The sequence below is a fragment of the Lithobates pipiens genome, unplaced genomic scaffold, assembly GCF_037356315.1.
Source record: "Lithobates pipiens isolate NorthernLeopardFrog02 unplaced genomic scaffold, aLitPip1_a1.2 Scaffold_19, whole genome shotgun sequence".
Classification (NCBI taxonomy): domain Eukaryota; kingdom Metazoa; phylum Chordata; class Amphibia; order Anura; family Ranidae; genus Lithobates; species Lithobates pipiens.
This window is the reverse complement of record NW_027507764.1, coordinates 437,092,135-437,105,271: the sequence shown is the minus strand read 5'-3', so window position 1 is coordinate 437,105,271 and position 13,137 is coordinate 437,092,135. Positions and strand designations below refer to the sequence as shown.

The 13,137-nt window shown below is 41.8% G+C and overlaps 1 protein-coding gene across 3 annotated transcripts in view; it reads left to right on the top strand.

Annotated features, from left to right (window-relative positions):
* LOC143997176 (ethanolaminephosphotransferase 1-like) overlaps nt 1–13,137 on the top strand; it is a 90,573-nt gene that overhangs the window by 33,906 nt on the left and 43,530 nt on the right. For all 3 annotated transcript variants that reach the window (XM_077492656.1, XM_077492655.1, XM_077492657.1), the window contains exons 2-3: nt 3,878–3,946; nt 9,938–10,046. In XM_077492656.1, the coding sequence (XP_077348782.1) occupies nt 3,878–3,946; nt 9,938–10,046 (178 nt within the window). The remainder of the gene's footprint in view (nt 1–3,877; nt 3,947–9,937; nt 10,047–13,137) is intronic.

The window sequence follows — 13,137 nt, the reverse complement described above, 5'->3', positions numbered from 1 at the left end:
TTTGCTTCTGCTGTGTGATGAGACACCTACAGTATATTGTATATTTCATTGAATATCAGGGGACATTTAAATACAGCTGCTGAGTTTAATTTAATTTTAAACTCTGTATTTTAAATCAGGCCCTGAGTTCATGTGTACAGCAGATAAATGCTTTTCTTTTCATATGTATTCACATACACTACTGCACAAAAGTTTTAGGCAGGTGTGTCACAATTCTGTAAATTAACAGTTTATTTTTTATAAGTTAACAAAATTGAAAGTAAATGAACAGAAGAGAAATCAATACAAATCAATATTTGGTGTGACCACCCTTTGCCTTTAAAACTGCTTAAATTATTCAAGGCACACTTGCACACAGTCTTTGAAGGAACTCGACAGGTAGGTTGTTCTAAACATGTTGGAGAACTAACCACAGATCTTCTGTGGATGTAGACTGCCTCAAATCCTTCTGTCTCTTCATATAATGCCCAACAGATTCGATGATGTTGAGATCAGGGCTCTGTGGAAGTCAAACCATCACTTCCAGGACTCCTTACTCCTCTTTACACTTAAGATAGTTCTTAACCGCTTCCCCACCAGTGCACGACGATGTATGTCGGCAGAATGGCACGGACAGGCAAATGGGCGTACAGGTATGTCCCTTTAAAACTGCCGCCGTGCCATCGCGTGCCTCCCACGGGCGGCGTGTTCGTGCCGGTCGGGACCCCTGTGCCGGTCGGATACCCGTGTTCATCTCACATGGAGGAAGAACGGGGAGATGCCAATATAAACAGCATCTCCCCGTTCTGCATAGCAACAAGTGACACTGATCTCTGCTCCCTGTGATTGGAGCAGAGTTCAGTGATCTGTAAATCACAGCCACGCCCCCCATATTTAGAAACACGCCCCTAGGACACACTTAACCCCTACACTGCCACCCCCTTCACTGCCAGTGTCATTTACACAGGAATCAGTGCATTTGTATAGCATGGATTGCTGTATAAATGACAATGGTCCCAAAAATGTGTAAAAAATGTCCAATGTGTCCGCCATAATGTCGCAGTTTTTTTTTACCAAAAATATGTAGAAGAATACGTATCAGCCTAAACTGAGGAAAAAAATGTTTTTTTATATATTTTTTGGGGATATTTATTATAGCAAAAGTAAAAAATAATGCGTTTTTTTAAAAATTGTCTCTCTTTTTTTGTTTATAGCACAAAAAAAAAAACTGCAGAAGTGATCAAATATCACCAAAAGAAAGCTCTATTTGTGGGAAAAAAGGACGTCAATTTTGTTTGGGAGCCACGTCGCACAACTGCACAATTGTCAGTTAAATGTCGCAGTGTCGAATCGCAAAAAGTGCTATGGTCTTAAGCCAGCAAAATGGTCCGGGGCTTAAGTGGTTAAAGAGTAATTGCAGTCTGCTCACATAATTTGTAATAAAAACATCTTTGCCATTCTGAAGCTTCCCTCCAACAATTTTACATATTATTTTATATATACTCTGATTCTGTACTTGCCAAATATGGCGCAAAAATCTCCCTCCACTGTCAGGCTGCAATCATTTTAACTGTGGGCAGCTAAAGCTGCTGCCTGTTTACTTCCTGAATTTACACAGACACACAGAGGCACACCTCCAGCTCTGCAGCTCTCATTGGTCCTCTTATGACTCACCCCCTCCCTTCCTGGCAAACTCTCAAGAGAGGGAGAGAGAGAGCTGTGCATGATGTCATAAGGGTTTTTACCAGACAAGAAACAGAAAGTGGGCTGTATAAGGTATTTACTGGCAGAAAATAAATGTTTTACTATCCAAAGTTAAAAAAACAAGGTCAGAGCATTTAATAGATGGAAAGATGAAAAAATGACTGAAGTTCCACTTTAATGACATTGGCTGTATGTTTGGGGTAATGTTTCTGTTGCAGAATAAATTTGGGGCCAATCACACGCCTCCCTGATGTTATGGCATGATGGATAAGTATATGCCTTATATATGAGGACACCATTGATCCTGACCAAATCTCCAACTCCATTTGCAGAAATGCAGCCCCCAACTTGCAAGGAACCTCTACCATGCTTTACTGTTGCTTGCAGACACTTATTATTGTACTGCTTTCCAGGCCTTCAGCAAACTGCCTCCTGCTACAGCCAAATATTTCAAATTTTGACTCATCAGTTCAGAACACCTGCTGCCATTTTTCTGCACCAGCGTTCCTATATTTTAATGCAGAGTTGAGTCACTTAGCCTTGTTTCCACATCAGAGGTATGGCTTTTTGGAGTAGATGGGTATACTGCTGGACATCTCCCGATGTTGAAGGGAAGTAAGCATGATGTGTCTTTCATATGCTGCATTAACCACTTAAGCCCCGGACCATTTTGCTGGCCAAAGACCAGAGCACTTTTTGAGATTCTGCACTGTGTCGATTTAACTGACAATTGCGTGGTCATGCAACGTGGCTCCCAAACAAAATTGATGTATTTTTTTCCCCACAAATAGAGCTTTCTTTTCGTGGTATTTGATCACCTCTGCGGTTTTTATTTTTTTGCGCTATAAACAAAAAATAGTGACAATTTAGAAAAAAAGCAATATTTTTTGCTTTTTGGTTTGTGCAAAAGTTATAGCATCTACAAATAGGGGATAGTTTTATGGTATTTTTATTAATATTTTTTTTTACTAGTAATGGCGGCGATCACCGATTTTTTCATCATGATTGCGTCATTATAGCGGACACGCCGGACAATTTTGGTGCGATTTTGGGACCATTCAGATTTATACAGCGATCAGTGTAATTAAAATTGCATTGATTACTGTGTAAATGTGACTGGCAGTGAAGGGGTTAACACTAGGTGGCGCTGAAGGGGTTAAGTGTGTCCTGGGGAGTGATTCAAACTGTAGGGAGGATGGACTAGTTGTGACACATCACTGATCATAGCTCCTGATCACAGGGAGCTATGATCAGTGACACTGTCACTAGGCAGAACGGGGAGATGCTTGTTTACATTAGCATCTCCCTGTTCTTCCTCTCCATGAGACGATCATGGGTATCCCTGTGGACATCGAGTCCATGGGACCCGCAACCTGACTCATGGAGGTCCCAGACAGTGCGTGCACGATGGCACGTTGCAAATCTAAAGGGACGTACAGGTACGCCCATTTGGCCAGCCATGCCATTCTGCCAATGTACATCGGCGTGTGCCGCTCGGGAACTGGTTAAGTTTCCTTGGCTGAACACTGCATCTATGGTTCTCAACATTGTCCATTTCTTTGTGCTTCTTCAAAAGAGCTTGAACTGCAGATCTTGAAACCTCATCTGCTTTAAAAACTTTGCCTGGGAGAAACTCTTGCCAATACAGTATAACTACCTTGTGTCTTGTTGATGTCTTCAGGCTTGCCAAGATGCATGACTTGTGACATGAAATTGTCTTCCACAACCTCACCTTAGTAGCAGAGTTTGACTGTTCCTCACCGAGTTATAAGCTTCCTACGCAGCTGTTTCTGTTTCAGTTAATGACTGTGCTTCAACCTACATATGAAATTGATGATCATTAGCAGCTGTTTGGTATAATTGATTAATTATAACCTGACTCTAACCCTACAAAATCATTTACTTTGCGCAAGTGTACAAAGGGTGCAAGTGTAAGAACTGATGCTTGTTTTAGGCCAAAGGGTAGTCACACCAAATATTAATTTGACTTAGGCTTTTCTTCTGTTCGCTCACTTTGCATTTTGTAAATTGATAAAAAACTAAACAATTAAAATATACATTATGAAACCATTGTTACTTTACAGCATTTCTTCACACATGTCTGCACAATACTGTCACACACACACACACACACACACATAGTCATGCTTTTAAGTTATAATGTAACAATGTCAATTCTATTTCTCCTTTTCAGTATAGTGCAGTGGACACAAACCCTTTATCTGTATATGTAATGCAACATGTGTGGAACAGAATTGTACAGGTAAGACAATTTTTTTCTTGAATACATGGCTGATTTCTGATATGGCTTTACAAAATATTATTATCCATGAAAAAAGATTTAAATATTAGAGAGCATAATTGTCCATCAAAATGACCAGTACAAAGACTTAGCTGACTACGGCAGCCAATGAGAGTTTATTTTTTCTTATATTCTACACATTGAGGGAATCTTATTTTGTGATATAGGATGCTGCAGCAACACACAGAGGTACATTGTTAAATATTCTGCTTCTTCCTTTCGTCATCCAATAAACCCATGTGGGAGTCATGAAAAAGGGGTTGAGATAAAGAGAGGCTTTAATAATCTTTTTCCTCTTAGTGGGCCTTGTTATCTCCAAATACATTGTATGCTTTAAATTGCATTTGTTGTTATAACTAGGTATTAGTGTGGTTATATGTCATAAGCAGGGGTGTCTCTTTCAATTAAATCTGCTTCTAATGCAATGCCGATTTATTTTTTAGCCTTCTCCTAAACTGATCATAGCTGTCAGTTCTCCCTTCTGTCAATAGGTGGCACTGTCACCTCTGGCATTAGTGTGAGAGTATACAGTGGGCTTGAGTTATGAATATTCATATCCTTTTCCAGCCAACTTATAGAAGTTTGTTTAGTATGAGTACAAGACAACAGTGGTTTATTTCAAATGCACGTTGTGTTTCCACGGATGTGTATCTGTCCTGCAGCAGTCTGAGCTTGTGCCCTACAACTGTCCTGCACTTCACATAAGTTCGCTGCCTGCTTCACCTGCATGCCACACTAGCCCTGCATGCCGTACACAGGATACTTTTATGGAAGTGAATATGGAATAAACTATTGTCTTTTTAGTTTACACTTGCTTCAAAACAAGGCTTTGGACACACTTTGTTAAAGCTCTGTGAATGCCAATGGTTAGCTTACAGTCCTCCTGTTTACACCTGCTTTTGCTTAGTGCTTCAATGAGGCTTTGATGAGGCTTTGGTAAGGCTTTGATGGGGCTTCAGTAAGACTTCGTGGGGGCTTCGATGTGGCTTCACTGGGGCTTCAAGCAAGCTTTGCCATAGACTTCTTTGGAGGCTTTGGAGATGCTTTGAAGCACCACTGAAGCTACATGGGGTATAATTTTTGAAGCAAAGCAAAAGCAGGTGTAAACAGGACTGTAAGCTAGCAATTTTATTTAGTGACAGGAGCTTTGACTAGCATTCAGAGAGCTTTAACAAAGCCTGTCCAAAGTCTTGTTGAAGCCTTATTGAGACCTTGTTGAAGCCGAAGCAAGTGTAAATGAGCCCTTACTCATACTCACCTGGCGCCCTTTCTATTGTTCTGTTCAAACATTGTAATGCATAGTTCAATACACTCACATGGAAAGCTGCTGCTGACTCTGGATTGTGTAGCGGCATGATGTCAGCACCAGAAACTCCGCGTCAGGTTAGGTCAACTTGGAGCATCTGAAACCTTTGCTCTTTTCCCTTGGTGTCCTATGTATTGAACTTCCTTTTTGTTCACCTAAAAGTTACTGGCAGCCATCTGTTCACATTTGACATTATTACCTGAGAACTACACTCAGAGGTGAAATATCATCCCACCCTGTCTCTGGGAGAGCACAATACCTACCAGGGTGTGCTACTCCAGGGGTGTATTAGTCCTGCCCCCTGCCCCCACCACAATTTTTGCCTAGGCCAGAATTACATGTGCCTTGTCCTCCTAGGGGCACTTGCATCATGACAGCTGATCATATGATGTAAACAGAAGCCAGTAATCTGCTTTTTTTTTTTACCTCATGCTTTTACCGGCTTCTGTAAAAGGGATATTGGTCCACACAGTGCTCTTAACCAGTGCCTACCAGTGCCACCTACCATAGCCCATCAGTACTGCTAACCAGTGCCCACCAATGCCACCTATCAGTACCAACTATCAGTGCCCATCAGCACCACCCATCAGTTCCAATCAGTGCCGCCTTATCAGTGCCCATTAGTGCGGCCTATCAAATGTGCATACAAGGTAGCACCGCTCTAACTGTGAAAACCTCCTAATATGCATGTTGGTTACTGATGCCTTCTCTCCAGGTGCCAGGTTCAGACGACCACCCACTTGTCACAAAATTTGGAATATGGATATATGGAAAGAGCCCCCACTCTGGAACCCTTCCAAATTCTTTATTTGATAATCACCAAGTACAGAGTAACTGCTAACTTGTTTTGGCAAAGAGCCTTGTTCACAGCAAAGTTACACACATAACCAGACAACAAACAGTATATACAAAAAGAGACTCAAACCACTCCCATTCATTAGTCAATGTAATTAGCTGTAAATGAGACTCTCTGAAGGTAAAAAGCTTTTTCTGCATAGATTTAAAATGCATTTATACATTGACACAATAGACATGAAAAAACAATGATAGTAATCATCATAGATTATTGTACATTAATTCTGTGATTAAAAATTCTGAATAAAAAAAATTCAACTATTTGTGGGCCAAAACTAAGATTTCAGGAAAAGAACTGAAAATTAGGGCATATGAATATAGATGAGAAAATTACGCATCCAACCTATTAGATGTGGTTGTTAATGTAAAAATACATTAACATCATATCTAAAATTCATTCATGTTGGCATTCTCGTTTTTAAGTTAAAAATTCACCAAGCTTCTTCCTCTAATAGCTTGTGGTGGTGCATCCCCCTCTAGGTGGATTTTTTACTCTCTCTAGGCTGTAAAAAGTGAAGGAGGACATATTACCATAATGCACATATTTAAAGTATTTCGATACATTCGATAAACCCTTATTCTGATATAAAGCTCCATGAAATTTTTCGCTCACCCATGTCCTAATAGATCTGATTGTGCAGCCCACATATTGCAGACTGCACAAAGTACACGCTATTGCATAAACTAGTTGGAGGAACCACAGTTTATGTAGCAGAAAAAACTCCTTCCCTGTAGCTCAAGATTGTACTGTCTTTGATTTTTTGGTATGTTTGTGGCAGAAATTACATGTGTTGGTGCCACCGCCATATGATCCATTGGCACTTAACCATGTCCTCTCCACACCCTTGGACAAAAACAAGCTGGGTCACAACATTCCTCTGAAAGTTTTAGCCCGACGACTGGAAAATCTACACCCTTTCTTTAGGAATGGAGAAAGATCACGATCTGTGGACAAGATAGGTAGATGTTTTTTAATTAAATGCTCATAAATACTTAATTTAATATATTGGATTAAATTCTCCTGAATAGGTGGTAACAAAAGTAAGAATATCTTGACCGTCAGGTTTACCTTTTTTATGGGATTTGTGTTTTAATAACATGGATCTATCCATGTCTACAGCTGTGGCTATTGCTCTGTTAACTTTCATGGAGTTTCATATCAGAATGATAAGGGTTTATTGACTGTATCTAAACATCATGTTGCATCATGGTAATATGTCCTCCCTCACTTTTTATGGCCTAGAGAGAGTAAACCACCTACCTAGAGGGGGAGACACCCACCGTAATCTATTAGAGAGAGTAGTTTGGTGGATTTTTTACTTAAAAAATGAGAATGTCAACAGGAATGAATTTTAGATATGATGTTGATGTATTTTTACGTTAAAAGCAACATCATTTAACAGGTTGGATGCGTAATTTTCTCATCTATATTCATATGCCCTCATTTTCCTTCAATATCTCTCACTATGAATCAGTTATATTTCTGAAATCTTAGTTTTGACACACACTCGCTGTCACCGCTGCCTTCTGCTTCTTCCCCAAAGCACCCCCCCCCCCCATGTTGAGGGCACACGGCCTGGTACGGCTCGGGGGGGGCTCGCTCATCCCCACCCCCTTTCCTGACTGGCTGGGCTGCGTGCTCGGATAAGGGTCTGTTATGGACTTTGGAGGGACCCCCACGCCGTTTTTTTGCATAGGGGTTCCCCATTGACTTCCTTCGCTAGTTCCATCTACCTGGAGCCACGTTCAAAATGAACTGACTTTTCTCCGTTCATTTCAAAAGTCTGGCGGACTCCTGCCATAGTCCGGCGGATTGTCCGCCGGACCTAGTCCACCGGAAAAGTCCGGTCGTGTGTGGGCAGGTCCACTCGTTCGGAAAGTCCAGGGGACCTCCGCTGCAAAGTCCGGCAGGTTGCCCACCGGATAGTCTGATCGTGTGTACATGGCATAAGTGGTTATTATTCATAATATAGATGACAATCTTGCTCCCACATCACCTCCATGCTCTCTAGCCTCTCACCTTAGGTAAGTATTAAATCAGCATAGCCTATGGTTCCTTGGACAGTGTACTGGCATGTAGTCACCTCTTGGGGTCCTCTATAGTTGCAAAGTCCGCCAGACTAAGTCCGCGGATAGTCTGCTACGTGTGTATGCGGCATAAGAATTGGTAAGCTGCATTATAATAGTTATTTGCTTTTGGGCCTAATACTGTTTTAAGGCTTGACATATATGGTACCAGTTTACTCTACACAGTCTTATCTTTTTAAGTTGCAAATAAAAAAGTTAATTTAAAGTGTTTGTGTGCACTAAACTAGTTTTGTATATTATCAATGCAAAAAACAAAAGTCTGCAAAACTGTTACACAAAATAAAAATACATAAAAAATTGCTACTATCAATGTTTATTTGACTGTTTTTCCTGCTTTCAGAAAATATGATGTTTAGGAGTTTAGAATCATTTTTGAAGCCTAGAACACTCATTTGAATGTGTGTGAATAAATTCAACAAGCAGTGCCTTAGAAAAAGTATTCATACCACTTAAAATTTTCCACATATTGTCATGTTACAACCAAAAATGTAAATGTATTTTATTGGGGTTGTATGTGATAGACAAACACAAAGTGGCACATAATTGTGAAGTGGAAGGAAAATGATAAATGGTTTTCAATTTTTTTACAAAAAAATATCTGAAAAGTGTGGCGTGCATGTGTATTCAGCCCCCTTTACTCTGATACCCCTAACTAAAATCTATTGGAACCAATTGCCTTCAGAAGTCACCTAATTAGTAAATAGTAATTTAATCTCAGTATAAATACAGCTGTTTTGTGAAGCCCTCAGAGGTTTGTTAGAGAACCTTAGTGAACAAACCACATCATGAAGGCCAAGAAGAACAACAGACAGGTCAGGGATAAAGTTGTGGAGAAGTTTAAAGCAGGGTTAGCACTGTAAAATCCATCATCTGAAAATGGAAAGAGTATGGCACAACTGCAAACCTACCAAGACATGGCCGCCCACCTAAACTGACAAGCCGTGTAAGGAGAGCATTAATCAGAGAAGCACCCAGGGTAATTCTGGAGGAGCTACAGAGATCCACAGCTCACATTGGAGAATCTGAGAAGCCATGTGGGGGACACAGCAAACATGTGGAAGAAGGTGCTTTGGTTAGATGAGACCAAAATTTAACTTAATGTGTGGCGGTAAAAACTAACACTGAACATCACCCTGAACACACCATCCCCACCCTGAAACATGGTGGGGTGTTGTGGGGATGCTTTTCTTCAGTAGGGGCAGGGAAGCTGGTCAGAGTTGATGGGAAGCTGGATACAGGGCATCTTAGAAAAAACCTGTTAGAGTTTGCAAAAGCCTTGAGATTGGGGCGGAGGTTCACCTTCCAGCAGGACAACGACCCTAAACTTACAGCCAAAGCTGCAATGGAAAGGTTCAGATCAAAGCATATTCATGTGTTAGAATGGCCCAGTCAAAGTCCAGACCTAAATCCAATCGAGAATATGTGGCAAGACTTAAAAATTGCTGTTTACAGATGTGTGTTGGTCTATCACATAAAATCCCAATAAAATGCATTCACGTTTTTGGTTGTAACATGACAGAATGTGGAAAATTTCAAGGGGTATGAATACTCTTTCAAGGTATTGTATTTGCCAGTTTTTCCAGGGGAAAATGTAAGATGGGGTTTAAAGTTAAGTTTTCTTATTAAATATTTTTTTCTTTAGGGATAGAACTAAGAAATATAATAATATGCATATAATTGTTTTCAACTTTCTTTATTTTTAGATAGTGCCTCTTTGGATTGCTCCAAATATATTAACTTTTTCTGGATTTTTGATGATATTATTTAATTATATTTTATTATCTTTTTATGATTGGGATTATACAGCATCAGGTAATATTATCTCTCACACATCATAAATAGTCTTTGCATCTATGCTTTTCTTCTTACTATTGCTTTTGTACTTATATTTTTAGATGTCTACTCATTAAGTTAATAATTAGAGAGATCTTTCAAATTCAGAAAAATATTATTTTAACTAATACTAAGGGGCCATTAAAAAATTTGAATAAATTAGATTAACATAAGCTTAAAGTGACCCTTTCACTAAAACTGAAGGTTCACTTTCCTGCCACAAAACCTAGCTTTAAAAAAACAACTTAAAAAATAAAGCCTGCCCCCCCCCCCCCTTCTTTAATCTTTTCCCAGTCTACCACCACTTGTAGTTTAAAGATGACACAATGAAGAGGGACACTTCTCACGCAATAAACACGTGTAAAACATGAGTAAGTCAAAAAAGACAATGGCACTTTATATTTCTTGATAAAAATATTTATTCTGTCAATGCTGTAATGTGACTTTCTGGTCATAATAAGCAACGTATATTTTGTGCCTCTTTAAAATACAAAAAGTAAAATACATAAAGATTATACAAAATAAATAAAGCTTTGACAAAAAAGGCACAGGCAATACAATTGTGCCTCACTGCTGCCTCTTGGGTAAGTTGGAATTTGAAAACTCTAATGCCCCGTACACACGAGAGGGATTAAGTCTGACAGACCTCCAAAGGAGTTCCGCCGGAGTTCCGCCGGAGTTCCGACGGAGTTCTGGCGGACTTTTCGACCGAACGGACTTGACCACACACCATCACACCAAACTCCGACGGAGTCGAACGTGATGACGTACGACTGGATTCGACGTAGGAAGTTCCTAGACAGTAGCCAATAGCTGCCCTAGCGTCGGTTTTAGTCCGTCGGAGTAGCACACACACGAGCGGATTTTTCAAAGGGGACCGGGTCCGGCGGAGTTCCGTCGGGAAAATTTAAAGCATGCTTCATTTCTAAAGTCCGTCAGACTTTAGCTTCGCTAAAGTCCGTTGCAGCCCACACACGATCGGATAGTCCGCCGGACTCAGTCCGTCGGAGTTTGGATGTCGAAAAGTCCGCTCGTGTGTACGGGGCATTATAAGTGCACTAATGCTATGGACTGAAGCACATTGTTGCAGAATTTTAAGCTTTCCTGTGAGGTGCATCAGAAACCAGCCCAAGGTAAGTATTTTTTAGTTTGTTTTGTCAAAACTTTATTTTTAGGGCTTTTTAAGCCATTTGTATTTTGGGGATGGGAATTGGCTGTAAAGTGGACCTTCCTTTTTTCTGGAAGGTCAACTTTAAGTTGTTGCTCAGAGACAGACTGGATTAAAGTCTGTAGGGGGCCTCTGGACAAACATTTTGTGGAAACCCCACACAAAATGTAAACCCCCTCCCCCACACAGACATACTGTATACATTACCAAATACCTAGTCTCTAGCTATTGAAACAACAAGCACTGACCATAATGTAAAGGAAAACATTAATTCCAATGGCCATGAGACTTTCTGTGAATAGGTATTGAAGAATATCTTGGAGGAGCAGGGGGAGGTATGTATATATCTCTGAGGAGATTCTGGTTTGGAGATGGGACATTTACAGGATACAATAATAAAAGTACAGTTATCCTGTAAATCTGTACACATTATGTGCTGGTGCACATTTTAATCCCAGTTCTGTTGCTAACTTATAAAATAGCTGCTGTATCTGGGCTGGCCATGTTTGGTCATATATACAAATATGTGTGCTTCATATGTCCGGGCTGATTTTTATTAGGGATGCACCGAAATTTCGGCCGCCGAAACATATCGGCTGACAATGCCCTTTTCGACAATTTGTCGAAAGAGAAAAACGGCGGATAATGGAGCCGAAAATGGGGCGTGGCCTGGGTAAGGGGCAGGGCTCTGCCCCCCGCCCCTGGTGCCGCCCATCACGAAAAGCTATATCATGCTATAGTGCAAGAGAGCTGCCTCCACCACCTGTTTGATCACAGCACGGGAACATCACAGCTTTCATTTCAATAGCTGTGTGTTCCTGGCCACGCGCCGTCACGTACAGCCCCCCCCCTTGTCCGGGCACTTTGATAGACAGATCACCCGCAGGATTTGACGGATGATCTGTCTATCAAAGTGCCCGGACAAGGGGGAGGGGCTGTATGTTACGGCGCACGGCCGGGAACACACAGCTATTGAACTGAAAGCTGTGATGTTCCTGGCGCTGTGATCAAACAGGTGACGGAGGTGGCTCTCCTCTCTTCCCTTCACAGGTTGGCTGCAATGGGGGACACTGGCTGCAATAAGGGGACACTGGCTGCAATAATGGGACACTGGCTGCAATGGGGGACACTGGCTGCAATAGGGGGACACTGGCTGCAATAAGGGGACACTGGCTGCAATGGGGGACAGTGGCTGCAATGGGGGACACTCTGGCTGCAATGGGGGACACTCTGGCTGCAATGGGGTACACTCCGGCTGCAATGGGGGACACTGGCTGGCTGCATCTAACGAGCACTGGTGAGGCTGCATTGATCTGTTGTATCATGTGTGCAGTTTCTGACCATCTCCTGTACCACGTCCTCTTTCTCTGACCATCTCCTGTACCACATCCTCCGTCTCTGACCATCTCCTGTACCACGTCCTCCGTCTCTGACCGTCTCCTCTACCACGTCCTCCGTCTCTGACGTCTCCTCTACCACGTCCTCTGTCTCTGACCGTCTCCTGTACCACGTCCTCTGTCTCTGACCATCTCCTGTACCACGTCCCCAGTCTCTGACCATCTCCTGTACCATGTCCCCAGTCTCTGACCATCTCCTGTACCACGTCCCCAGTCTCTGACCATCTCCTGTACCATGTGCCCAGTCTCTGACCATCTCCTGTACCATGTTCCCAGCCTCTGACCATCTCCTGTACCATGTCCTCATTCTCTGACCATCTCCTGTACCATGTCCCCAGTCTCTGACCATCTCCTGTACCATGTCCCCAGTCCCTGATCATCTCCTGTACCATGTCCCCAGTCTCTGATCATCTCCTGTACCATGTCACCAGTCTCTGACCATCTCCTGTACCATGTCCTCTGTCTCTGACCATCTCCTGTACCATGTCCCCTGTCTCTGACCATC